At 39.7% G+C, this 22,400-nt stretch overlaps 1 protein-coding gene and 2 long non-coding RNA genes across 3 annotated transcripts in view; 1 reads left to right on the top strand and 2 right to left on the bottom strand.

Annotated features, from left to right (window-relative positions):
- LOC134680197 (neuronal acetylcholine receptor subunit alpha-10-like) overlaps positions 1–22,400 on the bottom strand; it is an 81,422-nt gene that overhangs the window by 34,683 nt on the left and 24,339 nt on the right. Inside the window, exon 4 of the mRNA XM_063539278.1 lies at positions 109–325. Coding sequence (XP_063395348.1) covers positions 109–325 — 217 coding nt within the window. The remainder of the gene's footprint in view (positions 1–108; positions 326–22,400) is intronic.
- Positions 9,774–21,080, top strand: LOC134680199 (uncharacterized). The gene is made up of 2 exons (XR_010100437.1): positions 9,774–9,814; positions 20,921–21,080. It is a non-coding gene; the product is annotated as an uncharacterized LOC134680199 (long non-coding RNA).
- LOC134680200 (uncharacterized) lies at positions 9,815–9,994 on the bottom strand. The gene is made up of 2 exons (XR_010100438.1): positions 9,891–9,994; positions 9,815–9,849 (listed from the first exon to the last, which is right to left on the bottom strand). It is a non-coding gene; the product is annotated as an uncharacterized LOC134680200 (long non-coding RNA).

The following is a 22,400-nucleotide window of genomic DNA, read 5'->3' as shown; positions in this document are numbered from 1 at the left end:
TAAATAAGAAAATTAACCTCAATAGTCCTTAACTCTTGTGTATGTCTACAGGAAAGACGCCAACACAGTTTTGTTTTTGACCCATTAGTAAAATCAATTATAACTTACCGATCCCATTAATAAGCAAGCACGGGAGAATGAGGTTAAACACGTAGAACATGGGCCTTCTCCGCAGCTTGATGATGTACGTGATGTCAGGGTAGGGCTCCACGCAACAGGAGTAATACTTCATGTGCTTGTTAGCCTCGAAGCTCACTAGGTCGAACTCCCCATTCGTCTGGTAGTTCGTTGTGTCGCCTTCGTCGAATTGTTTTATTAAGTCCAACTGTAAACAAATATATTGATATCACTGATATCAAAAATTGTGTAAAATATATGTAGGAACATCTTACGGCTCGGCCACGACATTACGCAATTGGCGACGGCGGTAGCGATAACCATAGGTGGGAACGAAAAGTCCGATGGCTATGCTGCCCTGCTTATTGTATGAGCAGTACTTGCATGAAAATCATCGTTTAAATAAAGAACTTATTCAAAGAGAACAAGATAAACAATTGCATGACTTTTCAACTGCGATTACTGCGTATGTTGTTAGCACGGCAGTATGGTTATCGCTGTCGTCGTCGCAAGTCGCTCAATGTCGTGGCCGAGGCGTTAGACCAGGCCGTGCCCGGGCCGGAGCTTCCGGGGCTTACTTTTAAATGACATGACAGGTGATCACGTGATCACATGCTCCGGAAGCTCCGGCCCGGACACGGCTCGGTCTAACGAGAGTCATCCTTTATGCAAAAAGGCTCAACGAGTGAGAATGTCACAAAAAATGTTTTTTTCAAATTCATAAGTAAGTATATCGGATATACCACGCTAGAGTCAGACCAAGAGTAGTCTGCAGTGGATTTGATTTAATAGGCAAGCTAAAAAGCTAGAAGAATAAGATGATATGAGCTTTAGAATTAATATGCGTTTTTTGTCCTATAAGATCTAATATTGAATTAGAGTCTGTAAAAATAAGTCTATTACTATAAAATAATATACGCAGCCATATTATGGAAAGTAAGAAATTTCTGTGTGTAGCTTGCATTGTAATAGTAAAATCTAGTTAAAAAGGCGCGAAATTCATACATACTTACGCCGCGCTGGTCCGTCAGTCGCCGGCGCGGCGCTCGAGAGCCTATCATAGCCTACCTATACCTCGCCCTTCGCCCCACCTCCCGCTCAGTAACACTGTCTGTCTTTTCTTATCATTCATTTGTTTGTTTACCGTGCACATATATAAATTAGATGCGGACATTACGTGAAATTAAAATATCTTATTACGTAAAAATACCTACAGCTGGTCAATCAGATCTTGTCAGTAGAAAGAGGCGGCAAATTTGAAAAATGTATTCGCGAAGGGATATCGTCCCATAGAAAATTTGAATTTCGCGCCTTTTTTTAGTGACAAGATTTGCTTGACCAGCTATATTTCATTATCTTGACTAATATTGTAATAAAAATGTACAAGATATTCACAACTATTTTTTACTATACATAGTTTGTCAAAGGACTGTCTCGTTTCAAACATAGACGGAGAGAATCATCATACTATCTTCGACTTACACTAGTACTAGCACCCAAAAGAAAAGGATGAATATAGTTTTTTGTTTTTATTTACTGGCAAATTGGTTTGACCAACTATACCTATTTCTGGTTCCTATTGTCATGTCCTGTCCTATTCAACGTCAATATCATAATATGTATATTATAAACTAACTGCTCAATATTACACGGTATACATCCTGAATATACAATAAGGTAAGTGGCCTCACTTACCTTATTGTATATTCCGTGTGGGCCGTTTATGCCTATATACAGCCCACCTTAAATTAAAATGGTTTTTTTTAATGAAAAACTCTCTCAAATAGGTTGCTCATTTATTTAAGTTTCTTCATTAACCAAAATAGTTATAAAAATATTACGATACTCTTGGAAAATATACCTTTTATAAAAGTCCTATTATGGGCCTTATTGAACACTAGCAGTGTATTACTTAATCCCGCAAAAAATAATCATTTTGACAGTAGGTAATAACAGATTTTATTGTTTTTAACTTAAGAGTTATACATATACAAATAACAATATTTGATACTTCATATCAGGAGGATTTATTTATAATAAGTGAAAATAATTATTTTGGACCTTAATAACTAAAGATATAAAAATAGTCTAGTTTACGCGAAAATAGTAGGTAACTAAACATCATTTTTTATTAGTTACAGTAGTATCATCTTTTAACATTTGGGGGCACGGAAGGGGCCGCGCCAAGATGAGCAAAGCGCAAGGGCACTATCTATCTTTTCTCGACGCACTTCGTCGTTTTTTGGAACCCTTGGGGTTGGATTATACCAGATAAACAAAGTTCTCGGACTTATTAAGCATATCAATTGCATAGCTCTTATACTTTAGATTTTATTCATATCTAAAAACTTCGATTTCGTCACTGACTCACTCACTTGATGATCATCAATACCGGGTACTTCCTGAAGTCCTCTAAGAAGCTGAAATTTGGTATGTAAGATAGTTTTAGTACACAAATAACAAATAAATTCAAAAACTTGAAATTTTTTATCCCTAAGGGGATGAAGAGGGGGTTTAATTTTGTATGGGGAATCAATAATCGCTGAACCGATTTAGTTGAAATTTGGTATGTAGATAGGTATTGTTATGGGGAAGGATATAGAATACATTTCAATCTCAAAGTTTACCCTTACGGGGTGAAGGCAGATTTCAACCCCAAAGTTTACCCTTACGGAGTGAAGGGTTTATATGGGGAATCAGTAAGAAGTACATTGTGTAACAGATGCCCCCAGATACTTATTTTAGGATTTATAATAGTAAATCACCCCAACCCTTTAAATTAGGGGATGGAAGATTGTCATAAGCAACTTACAAAAAGAAGTGAAATCCCATCAAAAACATTTTGATGTAAAATGTTGCCCAAACGAAACCTTAAGGCTCGCACTGTCAAAAAGTTATCAGATCTCTTGCCAAGCTTCTAACTCTACAAGCCCTCTAACTTTACTAGCTCTACACCAAAAGTATGTGGCTTGGCCGTTTCGTTTCTACAAGAACTATTGTATGTAAGTATAATACAAAAACCGCCCAAATGCGAGTCGGACTCGCGTTCCAAGGGTTCCGTACATTACACAATTTTTAACAAAATATATATTTTTTTTTAGAGAAAAGTGAGTAAAATGTCTTTAAAAAACCCGTAGGGATCGGAAAACTAGGTACTTAAGTCCGACTCACGCTTGACTGCACATTTCTAATAGGTTTTCCTGTCATCTAGGTATAGGAAAAGAGCTAATATGTGTATTTTTTTCATAATTTTAGACCTAGTAGTTTCGGAGATAAGGGGGGGGGGGAATGGTCATTTTTTGTATTTTCTTAAATAACTTCTAAACTATTTATTTTAAAATTATGAAAAAATATATCTGAGATTCTCACAATGAGCCCCTTCATTTGATATACAACAAGATATAGTTTTTCTTCTATTTATCATTCATCTCAAAAGTGACCTCTTTATTTGAATTTCTGTTATTTACTTTACATGTATGTCCTTGGGTTATAGACTTACATGTGTATACCAAATGTCAACTTATTGGTGCAGTAGTTTCGGAGCAAATAGGCTGTGACAGACGGACAGCCAGACACACGAGAGATCCTATTAAGGGTTCAGTATTTTTCCTTTTGAGGTACGGAACCCTAAAAATAATGAATTTAATAAATTTTTCACCTTATGCCCATGTGGCGGTAGCGAAACAACCAAGCCACATAGTTTGACTAAGGTGTAGAGTTAGTGAAGTTAGGGCTTGTAGAGTTTGAAGCTTGACTCGACAAGAGATCTGACAACTTTTTGACAGTGCGAGTCTTATGGTTTCGTCTTAGCAACAATTTACATGAAAATGTGTTTGGTGGGATATTTTTTTACAGTATAAATATTTATTCGTATTATCTCTTAACATAATTTTTACAGTACATCTGGTGCTACATTACGACACCGGTGCTATAATAAGCACATTTAAACACTCCCTTTTGCCGTGTTTTAAAATTCGTCACTCGTTGCAAAATATCTATTTTTCGCACGTCTATCGTAAATACCTACCTATGTATTAACAAAAAAAGTCACTTGTAAATAGTTACTGCCTTTAAAAAGTATAAGTGCCTCAATGTTATTAGACTTTTTGATTCTTTAAAACGTCTTTAGCTCAATAAAGCAAGTGAAAACTTATTAGAGTTAGACCAAGAAAATTCTGCAGCAATTTTGACAGCCCACGCAGTGCAAGTGTTATTTATAAGTCATAATTTCATAGAAGTTTCTTCAAATCGACCTTATTAATAAGAAATTAAAAATAATCAAAATTATCTTAAAATATTTTAATCTAATATTTCATCTCATACGTTCAATAAGGCCCGGGACTGGACCTTTTTACCTGCACTGACAGTGGGCCTTCTTAGCAATAAGTACAAATTCAGAATAATTGGGAATAATAGGGAGCAACTGCTATTTTTGAATGCTGGGCCTTGTTACCCGCCGGGCCTCATATGCCTGCACCTCACCTACCATATTTATTTAGTTTTACAGGGGGAAAAGTTGTTGATTAACCGCTCGTGCTAATATTGATACCCAAACAAGCGAAACATTTTTTTTATTCAATAGGAGGCAAACAAGCAGACGGATCAACTGGTGGTTAGCGATTACCGCCGGCCATGGACACCCGCAACATCAGAAGGGTTGCAAGCGCGTTGCCGACCTTTAAGATGGGGGTCTTTGAAGGTTTGAAGGTCGTATCAGACAGTTCATTCCACAGTTTCGCTGTGCGAGGCAGGAAGTACTTTCACAAATTCAAACATTCTAAAATTGAACCACGAGCGTAGCGAGTGGTTCGTAAAGTTGAACCTTGAGCGTAGTGAAGGTTTCAAGGGACGAAGGTTAAATAAAAATTTCACCACATCAGCTGGTAAAGGCCCTCTTGATTGTTCGAAACGGATAAGAAAAGTGGCATTTAATTTGATGCTAATTTTGAGTTGTTTCCGTAGGTAAATTGGATCAGTTGGTGGGTAATATTGACGTTAAAATGATAAATATTGAATAACGTTACTTTGAAATTATTTTTTTATGATAAAATAAATATTATCGGATATGATCGCTCTTAAAAAATATATGTCGCTAGTCATTTATAACCTAAAAGCGCCAAATTACGCAAAATTATATTGAAATGACACCTGTGTATTGAATTTGAAGAATACTTTAACAAGGGTAGTTATCTGCATGACAATGCACCTAAAATAATTTTCAAATGTATCTATTATTTCTATACTTAACACGATAACGAATTCTACGTAAACGAAACCGTGGGCAATCCCTAGTACATATAGAAATAAATAAGGGAAGGTAAGTTTCCATTAGTGTACTGTGTAAAATAACTATTTACCATTGATAATAATTTTATAAACGCTTTGCGTATTTTTAAGGGCACCGCGCTAACCGCTAGCCCGCGACCGTCGATCGCTGCCTCCTGCCACGGCGCACAGCGTGGCGGGCGAAAACGCCGCGCGTTTGAAATGTAACTTAATATAAGCTCGGAATGCATACTTTCGTATCAGTATTTAGTGTCGCCGTGATTTTATATTTCTAATCTTTTGTGTGAGAAGTAAGATCTTTATTATGACCATGTAATATTAACTCTACAAACTTTAATTCAATATTGGCTATACTGCTTAACCAGAAATCAATATCTAGACAAGCACATTGTCTACATTTCTAACTTTTTACATGTATACTAAGTTGATAGATAATATCCTAATTTTGCAATATCAGTTACTCTAATTCTGTATTTGCATAATAATTCGTGTTTTTATGTTCACCAGAAAGCAGCTGTTCCAGATTTCTAAAAACCAAATATTGTGAATAAATTAAAGTGTTATTGAATATGTTAAAGTTTTTTGTAACTTTAATTTTATATTTACATAGTTATTTAGCAAAAATTGAAATATTTAAATATGGCCGAACGCTCCACCTAAAATTTTCTAACTTTTTACATGAATGTTATTTAACATGCTTACAATAACATATCAAAAAAGAAAAAACTTTAATGTTATCAAAACCCATTTTTGTTCCACCGCTGGTCTATATGTCAATATTATGTTATGTACTTAAACTAAAATTATACATCAAAGGTATTGCTTAGGTACTTATACTAATTCGGATATGGCTCAACGACACGGATCGCGATAGCTTATCCTATAATCGAAACGGAATTGCGTAACTACTAAATGTCAAGTGTAGGTATGCATAGACCCGAAATAAATTATTTAGTTTCAGTTCAACACAGAATAAATAATAGTACTATCGTACAGAAAGGAAACTTCCTACAAAACCGAAGTTTGACAGTGGTTCCGGGTCGACCGGCACTATCCCTTTCGGCTATTTAGGGTTGTCAAAATTCAAGTGATTATCTTATCTGTGGTCGTGCACGCAAAAGGAAGTCAAGTGGTGCCAACCCTAATAATTGCTCGGAGCAATGCTGAGCCGAGCGGAGCCGAGTTTGGCCGATCTCAGAAGTTTCGCACCCCTGGTAACCCTGGTTCAAGTATTTTTGGGCCAATCTGTATCATAACCATCACCATCATCGAAATGAATGCTTTCCGCTGTTGGGTACCTACAAAGTCTCATTGAATAAAAATTGATTTTTCGGATCCTATCTTGGACTACTTCATACACACAATTAAATTTCTTCGCAAACGCTCTTAAAACTATACAAAGCAAAGCCACAAATAAGAACTTAGTCGAACAACTCGTTTCGCGCCCTTCCAGACACACTTACCTACCTGAATAATCTGATAAATAACGTAATGACAAAGTAACGAGAAATTTAAGCCTTTAAACCTTCAATTTAGAAGCTGTCTGCCTTTACGCCTTACCAATACTTTCAAAGAAACACTACAATTTTATTGACTATATAATTCGTCTCTCTCTGTTATAGTAAAAGCTAAAATATTTTTCCCAAATTATCTTTAATTATAGAGTCTTTTCCGACATTTATTTCTATTAAAAGGAACGAAATTAAATTATTTTTGTATGCCCACGCTGTAATGACACGCGCCATTAAAGATTTCCGCGCAATTTTAATTCAATTTGAAAAGACAAATTGAAGTAGGTAAGTTCTTTTATGTCGGTGAAATGGCGTGCTCTTGTGTCGGAAGCCAAGACTCATTTTGGATCATGGCGCAAACTTACTTGTAAGTGTTAGTTTAAGAAATATTAGGTACCTACTAATGGGGTTATTCATAAACGTTTATCAAATCTAACATACTGTTGATAATCGTTTAGACATTTCTGTTAGTTAGAAAGAGACGAAATACCTAGGAGATGGGTTAACAGAATTTTGTTAAAGGTAACTAAGTTTTATGAATAAGGGAGTTAGGAGTTTAGGACTTTATCTCTTGAATTATACTAGGTGTAGATATCTAAGCTGTATTAAAAGAAAAATCTAAACGATACGAAATATTTTTATGTTTTTTATAAGTGATACTTGTCCAGGAATAGTTGATTTATTATGTAGGTTTAAGTCATTGTCCCTACCCAAGTACCCATCTAATGCTCAATAAATTCAGGTATAACACCCACGCTTCTTGGAACACTTTTATGAGATGCTCATACCTAACAGAATACGAAATAGGGAGTAAAAATAATATACCTCTACACAATGTTGTGTTTTTATTTTGTTTGGACAAGGGCTCCCCTCAACCTCACTCCTCAGCATACCCTCGCAATTATCAAATATTTCTACAGATCTAACATTAAAAAAGACATCAACCATTGGTATGAGTAACAATACTCTTTTCAAGGGAACAAGCAACAGAGATGAAGTGTTTCATATAGAAAACAAATGCATCAACGTGTTTTTTAATCGAGATACTAAATGTTTCTTATATCTATGAAGAGTCCCAATTTTACGTCATGTGTATTGTTTTAAATTTTAAAGGGTTTATTATATACCTCCATTAAAACTATGCAAAAGCATGCGGTTCCGTATGTGTTTTAACAGCGCTTTTTGAGTCATTTAGTAGGTAGCTGGTCAGAAAGAAGAAATCCGGCACAGATCAGTTTCTACCCAACTATACATATTCTTACACACCTAAAAAGTCAGATCAAGTCAATTTTAAAGTGAGAATTCTGATTTAAAAGTCAGATGGCAGCGCTGAGAAGTAAATTTAAAATCTGGAGAAAATCTACACCTGAATATTTTATGGCCCATAATCCTTTTAGTACAACTTTTGTAGTAGGCAGTAGTTCTATTTTTAAGAACATCCTTTTGCGTGTAAAGGATTGGCTAGGGAGTTACATGAAAAAGATTTTACCTTGATGATATACTGTAGTAGCTGTAATGTAAAAGCTTTAGTTAGCATAAATCCTTTTTCGATAGTAGGTTGGAAAGGAAAATGTGAGATACTAGTGAGACGTACCAGCAAATCGGCTTATAGACGGCATTGATGTTGTAAAAGCTAACATTTAGTGCCAATAGATGTAACGTTCTAGGTGACACCGAGATCCTTATCCCCTGGAGAAAGTGTAGAAATGTGATTGGTACCTACTTATACATATTCTATTTTTATAATGTTAAGAGTCGGAACCTAGCCGCCGTTATACATATACAATTGAAAGAATGCTGTCATTATAAATTACATTCTGAAATAACATGAATATTGACATGAATATTCGAGTAGCATACACAATTTACTAGCTTTCGTGGCTAGAAATTGTAATACAAAGAAATTGGGGTGAATAGAAGTTTTACATATACATTTTCTACTTTTTATATGACTCTTAATCTTCTTCCTACCTAGCGTTATCCGGGCCTTTGCCAGGGTCCGCTTTCCTACTTGCCTTTCTTTCTTGCCTTTTGTTTATATGACCATTAATAAATTAAAATTTCGGAAAATAGTATCTCGCTTCGCTTGGGAACATCTAAAATGTGTTTTCCTAGTCGTCGACTATAATTCTTGAATTAAGATTTCTTATACCAAACTTCTATTGGGTATTTTTAATGTATGGGCTCCCAACTCAACTATAATATTTATTACGATACAGTTTAGTCAACTATAATGAAATTGACCAATCACAGCTCTCCGCGATCAACAGGACGAAACAAAACCAAAGCTCAAATTAATTATTTATTTTAGGTTGTATAGTAGAAACAATTGGTTCATAAATCAGGAACGCGCATGTGACACCCTTAAAATAGCAACATCCATAGACTACGAAAACCACTTAGTGTTGCTTGTTAGTCTCCATAGGCTACGGTGGCCAAAATCGAGAAAACAACTGTCTAAAAATTTAACTTAGCGCGGAGCAAGTACCAGGGCCTCATGAGTTACGAGAAGATGTCGTTGACCAACGCGCCGGGCGCGGCGGCGGGGGCGCGTACCAGTATGAAGGTATCGCGGGGACTTGCGTATTTTAGCTGTGTATACTTTTGGTTTGGTTTGTTTGTATGATTCTACTAGTTTAAAGTATTATTTATGTTGGCTCGTAGAAAAAGTATTGTATACAATAGTGATATAATCAAGCTTTTCAATCTCGTACCTGACTTAGGCAACTCAGCAAGCTTCGTTGCCTAAACACGGTACTCGACTGAAAAGCTCTCTATTATATCACTGTTAGCGACGAGCTCAAAATGGGTTTTTTGGTTTATTTTTAATTTTGTTTCTTATTGTGGTACTCCGATAATTACAACTTTAGTTTTAAGCTGAAATTTGGAGGTAGATATACGTGTGACGCAGCGACAAGGTTCCAACGGTTTTTGTCTTTGACCACGGGTCAGTCGGCTTGTCTATCCGCGCGCGACACACGTACATACTGCTCTCGCATAAAAATCACGTGGTGTCTGTAACTTTCGAGATTAAACTGTTTTTCGTATCCCGTATTTCGAGTTTCTATTGTGGAACACCTTCAACATCAACACAGTGGTCACTTCGACCGGATTTATGTTCCATACTCCGCCTGCGACGATGGTTAATACTCGCAGTACAACGCGCAGGGAACGCGAGAGAAAAGCAGAAGAGGATAGACAACTTCAGCTACAAGTGCCTTCTCAGCCAACTAATGGAAATAGTGCTCAGAACAATGACGAAACAAAGATTATCGTCCCCGAGTTTAAATTATCGGGTAGCAGCGTAAAATCGGAGCATCGCCCGGTGCCACGTACGCCCGCTTCACTAACGGGGGCAAAGTCCATGTCGTCATCATCGTCTGTGCTGGCTCGAAGAAAACAGCTGGAACTAGAAGCGGCTCAACAAAAAGCGCGTATCGAAATGGCCCTCATCGACAAGAAACTTGAGGCTGATTTAGCCAACCTGATGGATGAGGAACACGAAAATTACAGTCCACATGATGATCTGCACACTAACAAAGAGAGTGAAGTGGAGAAGTGGTTGGAACGAAGCCAACGTGAGCTGGAATCCGCCGCGCAGCAAGTCCCCGATCATGGTAACCAGCCGGACCTGCCGTGCCCGCCGCCGGTCGTTGACCCCGGCACCTCTAATGGAACGATTCAAATGCTCGCAAGTGCACTTCAAAATCGAACTGCAAGTACCGCTAAACAAAAGAGTGACAAAAACCTGCTAAGCCGATTATGTACTCCCAGAGACCTACCTAGCTACTCTGGCGACCCTTTGGACTGGCTACAATTTAAGCAGGCCTATGAAGAGTCTACCGAAGTGTGCGGATTCAGCCCGAAGGAGAACCTATGGAGACTGAGAAAATGTCTACACGGAACTGCTAGGGAAGCAGTTTCGGCTTTAATGGTTACTGCTACATCGCCCGATATAGTTATGAAAACCTTGGAATTGGTGTGTGGAAATCCTGAAAGCATTTTAACTCGTATCATGCAAGGATTACGCAAGCTACCATCTATGTCGAACGAGTACAGTAAGGACATAGTATCATTCTCAGTCAAAGTGCAGAACTTCATCGCAGCCGTACATGCAGTCGGCCGCAAAGAGTACCTACACGACGTAAACATGGCTAATATTATCCTATCTAAATTACCGACCGTCATTATATCGAAATGGTCTGACTACAGTTTTCCTATAATAGCCGAAGGCAAGAAGCCACGTTTGGAGATACTTGGAGACTTTTTAAACATCGAAGCAGTGAAAATAACTACTACAGCGAACATTCACGTCACGGATCAGCGCAACAGTTATCAACATCACTCGAGAAACAAAAGTGATAATAATAACGCTAACCGCCAGCAAACTGTTTTATTACAATCGGCGACGACGGCGCGCAGTGACAATAAGTGTTTATTTTGCCGCGGTGCAAAACATGAGTTAACTGAGTGCAAGATGTTCAAAAAGGCGTTAAGAAAGGACCGCTGGCGTCATGTGAAGCGCCACGGAGTATGCTTCAAGTGCCTAGTGTCATGCCACGATCGCGAGAACTGCCCCGCGCCCGCATGTGACAAGGATGGGTGTGGCGAGGCGCATCATCGACTATTACATTATGTACAACATCGCGATACGGATAAGGATGCTACGTCGGAATCTCCGGATACAAAGGAAACAGCTGAGTCGAGCCCTACTAAGGAAACAGTATCCTTTATAAATATAAATGACCAAAAAGTGTTTTTAAAAGTGGTGCCGATAAAAATACGCGGACCTAACGGTGTGTTTACGTCAAGTGCATTTTTAGATGACGGAAGTAGTATCAGTCTTATCAGTAAATCGCTCGCCGAGCGCGCCGGGCTGCGCGGGCGCACTGAGACAATTCGAGTGACCGGAGCGTGGAAAGATAGCGATTTAGAATGTACTTATACAGTTGTGTCTATCGATGTATCTAGTTTAAATGGTAGTGAGAATTTTAATATCAGTTTACGAGCTGTAGATAATTTGCATATTGCTGAGCAGGACTTTAGGTCCATCGATTGTAATAAATTTGCCCACTTACAAAAGTTAAAAGACAAATGGTCACCTAATGTAATTTCTTGTAACCCTGAGGTTTTAATTGGGCAGGATAATTATGATTTAATTATGCCGTTAGAAATATGTAAAGGTAAACCCTTTGAGCCGTTCGCTACGCGCACTGTCTTAGGTTGGTCCGTCCATGGGAAGATGCGCGCCCAGCACGGCCGGGGCACCCGCGCCGCCCTGAACCTGCTGATAGCGGCGGAGGGCGCAGGCGCGCCCAGCCCGAGCGCTCACGAAGACGCGCTCCACGACCTTCATGAGGAAGTAAGACGTTATTTTTCTATTGACTCTCTAGGTGTGTGTAACAAGCCTCGTCAGAACAGCGATGACGTCCGCGCCTTAGCCCAGTTGGACCGCACGACGACCTTCGCTGACGGCAGGTGGCAAGTTGGTCTGCCGTGGCGCGACGAGAACAGCGTGATGCCTGACAGTTACCCTAACGCCCTAAATAGGTTAAAGGGAGTTGAAAAGAAAATGGCGGCGAACTGTGAGTATGCTCAAAGGTATACGGATCGAGTAAATCATTTGTTCCAAAATGATTTTGCCCGGGAGGTCAGTGACCCTCGATCCACTTTCGCTCACACATCCCATATAACCATTCCAGTCGCAGAATCATCAAAGTGGTAACTAAATGTCAGATGTGTCGTAACAGAGTCCACACAATGTGTCTAGAATTGTTTCGAAACAAAGTGTCGTCGCCGTGTGTACACTTTTCCGTAACAAGGTGTCGACACATTTGTGTGCACTTTGCGTGCGGTTTGCGACTAAATCTGACAGAAAATTTGTGACAGCAAATGTCAATATAAAATACCTCTTGAAAACCAAGGTTTGTCAAACTACTATTAGTGTCTCGTGTGCTCGTAAGTAATTCTAGTAAGTCATCATGGGCGATGCAAATGAAAACCATATAAACACCCAACACCCGTCAACCTTTTACAGAAAAGTTTTTAAAGAAATGCAATAAGCTACTTAGGTCAGCCAACGAATGCTCCAAAACGTTGTAGAGGGAAATGCTCGGAACACAATTTTTGACTCTGTAACTTGGTTTGGACAAGTTAGGAGGTGAACATATCAAAAGTCCCCGGCCGTAGCCCTTGAGCAGGGGGAAGAGAGGGGGCTTTGATGGTCCCATTTTCCGGTTTTTCGATTATATCTCGGAAACTATGCATCTTAGCGACATGGCCACTTATACAAAATGAAAGTTAATTTAATTTGTTACAAGTTTATTCAGTCAATTTTTTCGATATGTTGAATAGTTTTTGAGATATCCGCTCTTGAAAGTTTATTTAGGGCTCTCAATATTATCTTGATATATCTACATCAGTGCAGGTGCTAGGCCGTGTATGGTATCGTTTTCGTATAAATATGGGTTGCTGAATCCATTTAAGGTATCACATTGACACCATTCCACAAAATTAAAAAAAATCTTTTTAGGGTTCCGTACCTCAAAAGCAAAAAACGGAATCCTTATAGGATCACTCGTGCGTCTGTATGTCTGTCCGTCTGAATACACAAAATAGTTCTTTACCTATAGATGACAGGAAAACCTATTAGAAATGTGCAGTTAAGCGCGCGTCGGACTTAATGTACGGAATAACGGAACCCTTAATACGCTCGTCCGACTCGCACTTGGCCGGTTTTTTTTAAACTCCTCTTGACGCTTAACCGCTGAATCGATTTCGTTGAAATTTGGTATAGAAATAGTTTGCGTCCCGGAACAGGACATAGGATAGATCTTATAACCAAGCAACCTTTTGAAGGTGTGAAAAGTGGCGTGGAAATTTGTACGGGAAATCAATAACCGCTGAACCGATTTATATTAAATTTGGGATGGTCTACATCTTTGATTTAGTTAAAAATGATAAAAAAAACATGACTTCAAACCTAAACTTAAACAGTATTAACTTCAAGAAGTCAATTCTGAATTCCCCCCTACACCTCATTTCACACCTTTAAAGGATGATTTTTGAGATAACTTTTTATGTCCTGTCTCGGGACTCAAAATATATGTGTACTAAATTTAAATTAAAACTGTTCAGCAGTTTATGCGTGAAGAGGAGTTTAAAAGAAAGTAAGTTTATATGTTTTTACTTTGGAATGGTGTCAATGTGATACCATAACTAAATTTGGTACTGCGCATTTATACGAAAACGATACCAAACATGGCCTCGTAGCTTTACTGTTGTAGAAGTCAAAATAAAATTGAGAGCCCTAAATTCTTATTACTTGACCAAACTTGTGTAGAAGGAAAAGGAAAAATAAAAGTCTTCGGCAGGAATATAAACACAAATATATTTTTTTTTTGCGTTACTATTTCAATCATCAAATATAAACATACCTTGATTATATTATTCTAGTGAGATCCTCATAGATAAACAAAAACATTTACTTAAAAAATTACAAGGTCGAAATGTCACGGAACTTGTGAGAGTAATATGTGAAAAATAAAAACTTTTATGACAAAAAAATCTGGACACAATTTAAGAAGCATCCAATTGCGTCGAGGAATCATCTGTATTTTTGCTTAATTCATTACCTCCTCGCTTCTTTTTTTGTCCTTTGTATTCTGTAGCAATTTGTTAGATCTGAAAATAAAGATAACTTGCGTCGTCACGGATGTCGATTTATAGGTTTTAGGGAGTGCAGAATTCGAAAACTATGATCATTTTATATTCCAAGATGGCGGCTACGTATTTTGTCATAAAAGTCGTCATGGATATCGTTTTATAGGTTTTAGGGAGTGCAGAATTCGAAAATGATGACCATTTTGGATTCCAAGATGTCTGCCGTGCACTTTGTCATATAAGCCGTCATAGATGTTGATTTATAGGTGTTAGGAAAAGCAGATTTCGAAAATGATGACCATGACCAACAAAACGACATCCATATCGACTTTTAACATAGTGCATGGCCGCCATCTTGGATTCCAAAATGGTTATTATTTTCGAAATCTGCGCTCCCTAAAACCTATAAAACGACATCCATGACGACTTTTATGACATAGTGCATGGCCGCCATCTTGGAATCCAAAATGGTCATCGTTTTCGAAATCTGCGCCCCCTAAAACCTATAAAACGACACCCATGACGACTTATATGACATAGTGCATGGCCACCATTTTGGAATCCAAAATGGTCATCATTTTCTAAATCTGCGCCCCCCAAAACCTATAAAACGACACCCATGACGACTTTTATGACATAGTGCATGGCCGCCATTTTGGATTCCAAAATGGCCATCATTTTCGAAATCTGCGTCCCCTAAAACCTTTAAAACGACATCCATGACGACTTTTATGACATAGTGCATGGCCGCCATCTTGGAATCCAAAATGGTCATCGTTTTCGAAATCTGCGCCCCCTAAATCCTATAAAACGACACCCATGACGACTTATATGACATAGTGCATGGCCACCATTTTGGAATCCAAAATGGTCATCATTTTCTAAATCTGCGCCCCCCAAAACCTATAAAACGACACCCATGACGACTTTTATGGCATAGTGCATGGCCGCCATTTTGGATTCCAAAATGGTCATCATTTTCAAAATTGGAGCCCCCCAAAACCTATAAAACGACATCCATGACGACTTTTATGACATAGTGCATGGCCGCAATTTTGGATTCCAAAATGGACATCATTTTCGAAATCTGCGCCCCCCAAAACCTATAAAACGACACCCATGACGACTTTTATGACATAGTGCATGGCCGCCATTCTGGATTACAAAATGGTCATCATTTTCTAAATCGGGGCCCCCTAAAACCCATAAAACGACATCCATGACGAATTTTATGACATAGTGCATGGCCGCCATTTTGGAATCGAAAATGGTCATCATTTTCGAAATCTGCGCCCCCCAAAACCTATAAAACGACACCCATGACGACTTTTATGACATAGTGCATGGCCGCCATTCTGGATTCCAAAATGGTCATCATTTTCTAAATCTGCGCCCCCCAAAACCTATAAAACGACACCCATGACGACTTTTATGACATAGTGCATGGCCGCCATTCTGGATTCCAAAATGGTCATCATTTTCTAAATCTGCGCCCCCCAAAACCTATAAAACGACATCCATGACGACTTTTATGACATAGTGCATGGCCGCCATCTTGGAATCCAAAATGGTCATCATTTTTGAAATCTGCGCCCCCCCAAAACCTATAAAATGACACCCATGACGACTTTTATTACATAGTGCATGGCCGCCATATTGGATTTCAAAATGGTCATCATTTTCTAAATCGGGGCCCCCTAAAACCTATAAAACGACATCCATGACGACTTTTATGACATAGTGCATGGCCGCCATCTTGGAATCCAAAATGGTCATCATTTTTGAAATCTGCGCCTCCTAAAACCTATAAAACGACACCCATGACGACTTTTATGGCATAGTGCATGGCCGCCATTTTGGACTCCAAAATGGTCATCATTTTCAAAATTGGGGCCCCCTAAAACGTATAAAACAACATCCATGACGACTTTTATGACACAGTGCATGGCGGCCATTTTGGATTCCAAAATGGTCATCATTTTCGAAATCGGCACTCCCTAAAAGCTATAAATCGACACCCATCTCGACTTTTATGACAAAGTGTTTGGCTACCATCTGCATGCAAGACATTTCTATTATTTTTACGTACATAAATGGCCCCCTGTCAACTTCCAACCGAGATTTAATCGATAATTTATTCGATTAATGTTCAGATTAATTCAATTTCAATCTATGTTAGGTCGACTAAACTAATCGTGATTAAAATTTGAGAATTAACTTTTTTTATTCCATTAATTAGTCGAATAAACAGTTAATCTATTAAGTCCCATCTCTGACCACGGCATTTTTACACTTTGAGAATATCTGAAAACAAATGAACACAAGGAGCCATTTTGCAAATCCAATAACTTTGTTATTACTTTTGACAGCGCGTGTCATGTGTCTACACAGAGTCGACACAAAGTCGAAACATTTGCGACTACTTTGTGACTGCAATATTTCTCAGCCTTAAACCATATTTATACATCATAATTAACAAGTTTCGTAGTATGTAAAGCGTTATTTCTGTTATTTAAGTATAGTATACGCATCGAAGTACTAAAAATGCATCAAATAATATATTTATGAACACAGGCACTGAGAAGTAAACAATTTCATTTCCGGCTAAACTAAAACAATTTGGTGGCGCGTTGATTATATTACACTTAGTTTATCAAATCACTCGAGCAGTTTAATTCCCCATAATAATTTAAGTCCTATTGTAATATAAATGCAAACAATATATAATTACGTCTTGTAATCCGTTTTAGAGATGGCGTATTAATGTCACTTATTTTTATTTAACTATTTTTCCATCTGACAGTTTCCATTTGACAGGAACAAAATGAACGAATGAACGAATGATTTTGGCATAAAGTAGTCGCAAACTAGTAACAATGTGTGCACACGGCGACCACACTTTATGTCACTTTGTGTCATGTGTCGACCCTTCCCCATTTCTGGTAACTGTGTCGACACGGCGACGACTCTGCGACTGGAATTGTGACCGAAACAGACGGTGTCGACACAAGATGTGTCTACACCGCGTCGTAACGGCGACTGGAAATGGTTGTATGGGATGGTACCTACCTCATCATGCGGTGAACAATTTAAACAAGAAAAAGCTTCGTCTTGTTTTTGACTGTGCCGCAAAAAGTAAAGGTACATCGTTGAACGATTACCTACTTCAAGGTCCCGACCTACTCGCGTCCCTATTCGGCATTATGGTAAGATTTAGAGAGAATAGGTACGCTGTGGCCGGGGATTTGCGTGACATGTTCCTAAGGGTCAAAATACGACCCGAGGACCAGGACGCACTTAGGTTTTTATGGAGGACTGACTCTAAACAGCCAGTCAAAACATATGCTATGACGTCACTAGTGTTTGGCGCTAATTCGTCCCCCTTTATCGCCCAGTACGTCAAAAATAAGAACGCACAGCGTTACGTGTCCACCATGCCTGCTGCCGTTGCTGCCATCTGCGAGCAACACTACATGGACGATTACTTGGACAGTTTGCCGGACGAGGCCGCAGCTATAAAAATGGTAAAAGATGTTACTTTTATTCACAAACAGGGCGGGTTCGACATGTGCAACTGGACAAGTAACAGCGGGGCAATATTGGACAGCGTGCCAAAAGAAGCCTTAGGCACAGCAGCCTTAAGGTTCAAATTAGATCGACAGCAAGAAGGTGAGAGAACACCTGGTACCCCGCTACCGACGAGTTTGGGTTTGACTTGTCACTCAAACGCATACCTAGCGATATAGTTAGCGGTAAACAAGTACCTACTAAAAGGACCATGCTTCGTGTAATAATGTCGATATTCGACGTGTTTGGTTTCTTATCTCCATTCACTATTCAAGGTAAGATAATGCTACAGTCCTTATGGCAGTTATCTATTGATTGGGACGAAAATATTCCAAATAATATTTTCGTTAAGTGGAGCGAATGGATTAATCTTTTAAAAGAAATGCGTTACGTACGTATACCTAGATGTTACTTAAGTCCCATAGGTACAAGCGGCTTAGGTAACCGAGCGACGGCAGAGCCGCCGGGCAGTGCTACGACGTGCGTAGCAGAGGACTCCTTCCCCGCGCGTCCCGCGACCGCCGCACCGCCTGCGCATACTACGCCGCCACCTACTTATCAGCCGCGTAGCAGTGCTACGCCGAGTGCGCCGGTATCGGCTACGAATATTTATTATGGTAATAATTTAGAGATGCATATTTTTTGCGACGCGTCTACAAAAGCAATGTGTGCTGTTGCTTATTGGCGCTGGACTTTTAATAATGAAATATATGTCGCCTTTATAGCAAGTAAGTGCAGAGTCTTACCCGTGAAACCTTTGTTGACTGTACCTCGTGCAGAGTTACAGTCGGCTCTTATGGCAGCGAGACTGGCGGACAGTCTACAAAAGGATCACAGGTTAGTGGTACAGCGCCGTTATTTCTGGAGTGATTCAACCACATTCCTTCACTGGGTTAAGAATGACGCGCGCAATTATAAAACATTCGTAGCAAACCGGCTGGGCGCTATTGATGAGCTCACGCGCAGTAATGAATGGCGGTACGTACCTACCAAATTGAATGTTGCGGATATTGCAACGCGCGAGACTTATGACGACGCTCTCTTCCAGAACGAGTGGTTAAAGGGCCCTTCGTTCTTGAGAAGTGACGAGTCATCCTGGCCGCGTAATAATGTCGGTCCTGCAGCTGATGAACCTGAAAGGTCAGAAATTATAAATATAATTAATGACTTACCTGCTACATACTTACCTGTACTTGATCCGGAGCGCTTCTCTTCGTGGTTGCGGCTATTGAGAGTACATATCATGTGTTAGTATTCGTACATAAATGTCGAAGGCAGACTTACGATGACTCTGAGTTGATGCAGCGAGCCGAGCTGCTACTGGTGCGTCAGGTACAAGAAGAGTGCTTTGGCGCGGAGTTAGCTGCAATTAGAAAAGGTATGAGTCTCGAACGAAACAGTCGAATACTTACCTGGTCACCTTACCTGGATGATTGTGGAGTCCTTCGCTGCGGCGGCCGTATTAATGCCGCACAGGGTGTTAGCACCGATACCAAGAACCCTATCATTTTGGACGGGCGGCACCATGTGACGCGATTGCTGGTGAAGCATTATCACGTCAAGGCTGCTCATGATTACCAGGAAACGGTTGTGAACAATCTTAAGGAAAAATATGCAATCACGAGGATAAGGCCAACGGTTAAACATGTAGCAGCTAAATGTATGTATTGTAAAATACGCAAGGCGCAACCACATGTACCCGTAATGGGTGAGTTACCTCCTGGTCGAATGGCACATCACCAGAGGCCATTCACACATTGCGGCCTTGACTTGTTCGGCCCAATGGAGGTGGTGGTCGGCAGAGGACGCCAAAAGAGGTACGGGGTAATATTTACCTGCCTTACGGTAAGGGCAATCCATTTGGAGATCGTACATTCTCTCACCACCGACTCCCTCATTATGGCGTTACGGCGTATGGCGTCGCGTCGAGGATGGCCAGACTGTTTCTACTCGGATAACGGTACCAACCTACGGGGAGCTGATACCGAGTTGAAACGATCTGTGCAGGAACTCGACAACAAAGCTGTCAATGACTTTGCATTGACCAATGGTTCGTGTTGGAAGTTTATACCTCCCGCGAGTCCCCATTGGGGTGGGGCGTGGGAGCGCCTCATCCGCAGCGTTAAGAAAAGCCTTAGCGTTGTCCTTAAAGAGCGGGCACCGAAGGACGAAGTTCTCAGCACTCTGATGGCGGAGGTGGAGAACATCGTCAACAGCCGCCCGCTAACCCACGTCTCCGTGGAACCGGGTAGCGACGGCGCTCTGACGCCGAACCACTTCCTTCTCCACTCTCCTCCTAACACCCCCGCTTTAGGTGCCTTTGACGATTCCGATTTGTTCCTTCGGAAGCAATGGCGGACCAGTCAAAGGCTGGCCGATATGTATTGGCAGAGGTGGGTTAGGGAATACTTACCGGAGCTACTTCCTAGAAGGAAATGGAACCATGAGCAAACTCCACTCAAGGTAGGAGACTTAGTTTTAGTTGTAGATCCAGGAGCACCACGCAATGTGTGGCCGAAAGCGGTCGTCCAGCAAGTTTTCCCAGGTAGGGATGGTCGGATCAGGCTAGTGGAAATAAAAACCAAATCTGGTGTCCTTAAACGGCCTGCGGCGCGCGTCGCTAGAATCCCTTTGGTTAATGAGTGCTGAGCCAGCACTGGGGTGGGGCGTGTTAGCGACGAGCTCAAAATGGGTTTTTTGGTTTATTTTTAATTTTGTTTCTTATTGTGGTACTCCGATAATTACAACTTTAGTTTTAAGCTGAAATTTGGAGGTAGATATACGTGTGACGCAGCGACAAGGTTCCAACGGTTTTTGTCTTTGACCACGGGTCAGTCGGCTTGTCTATCCGCGCGCGACACACGTACATACTGCTCTCGCATAAAAATCACGTGGTGTCTGTAACTTTCGAGATTAAACTGTTTTTCGTATCCCGTATTTCGAGTTTCTATTGTGGAACACCTTCAACATCAACAATCACGATTGTATAAAATACTATTAAATACTGATTGAAGACAATTATAATTTACCTACATGACGTGTGGTGTGAATATTAAAAAGCTAAGCTTTAAACAACGTATATGATGTCAAATATTAGGCTTCAGTGTCACATCCCTTTTGAGCTTAATTAAACATCACTCGGATTCCACGCGGGTTACTGGTTTAGGTACCTTTTATGTAAATAAATATGAATTTCAGAGTTTCCATCTGTTAAACACACATCGCGTCTGAGTGAGAAACATTAAAAAAAATAATTTGATAAAATCTAGCACAAAATGCCAAATTAATTTGATAATTTACCAAAAGTAAATTTGCCAGGGGCCTATTCGAAGTTTAAAATGTCAATTTTCTTTGATACGTATTGTTTTTACATTTTACGAGGCACATCACTAAGTACGAGCGAGGCGCAGTGAGTGACATAGCGAAACTACCCATATAACCATTCCAGTCGCAGAATCATCAAAGTGGTAACTAAATGTCAGATGTGTCGTAACAGAGTCCACACAATGTGTCTAGAATTGTTTCGAAACAAAGTGTCGTCGCCGTGTGTACACTTTTCCGTAACAAGGTGTCGACACATTTGTGTGCACTTTGCGTGCGGTTTGCGACTAAATCTGACAGCAAATTTGTGACAGCAAATGTCAATATAAAATACCTCTTGAAAACCAAGGTTTGTCAAACTACTATTAGTGTCTCGTGTGCTCGTAAGTAATTCTAGTAAGTCATCATGGGCGATGCAAATGATAATAATCGACCAAAACCATATAAACACCCAACACCCGTCAACCTTTTACAGAAAAGTTTTTAAAGAAATGCAATAAGCTACTTAGGTCAGCCAACGAATGCTCCAAAAAGTTGTAGAGGGAAATGCTCGGAACACAATTTTTGACTCTGTAACTTGGTTTGGACAAGTTAGGAGGTGAACATATCAAAAGTCCCCGGCCGTAGCCCTTGAGCGGGGGGAAGAGAGGGGGCTTTGAAGGTCCCATTTTCCGGTTTTTCAATTATATCTCGGAAACTATGCATCTTAGCGACATGGCCACTTATACAAAATGAAAGTTAATTTAATTTGTTACAAGTTTATTCAGTCATTTTTTCGATATGTTGAATAGTTTTTGAGATATCCGCTCTTGAAAGTTTATTTAGGGCTCTCAATTTTATCTTGATATATCTACATCAGTGAAGGTGCTAGGCCGTGTATGGTATCGTTTTCGTATAAATCTGGGTTGCTGAATCCATTTAGTGTATCACATTGAC

The sequence above is a fragment of the Cydia fagiglandana genome, chromosome 3, assembly GCF_963556715.1.
Source record: "Cydia fagiglandana chromosome 3, ilCydFagi1.1, whole genome shotgun sequence".
Taxonomy (NCBI): domain Eukaryota; kingdom Metazoa; phylum Arthropoda; class Insecta; order Lepidoptera; family Tortricidae; genus Cydia; species Cydia fagiglandana.
Note: the sequence above shows the minus strand (reverse complement) of the source record. Positions and strands in the feature narration are given on the sequence as shown.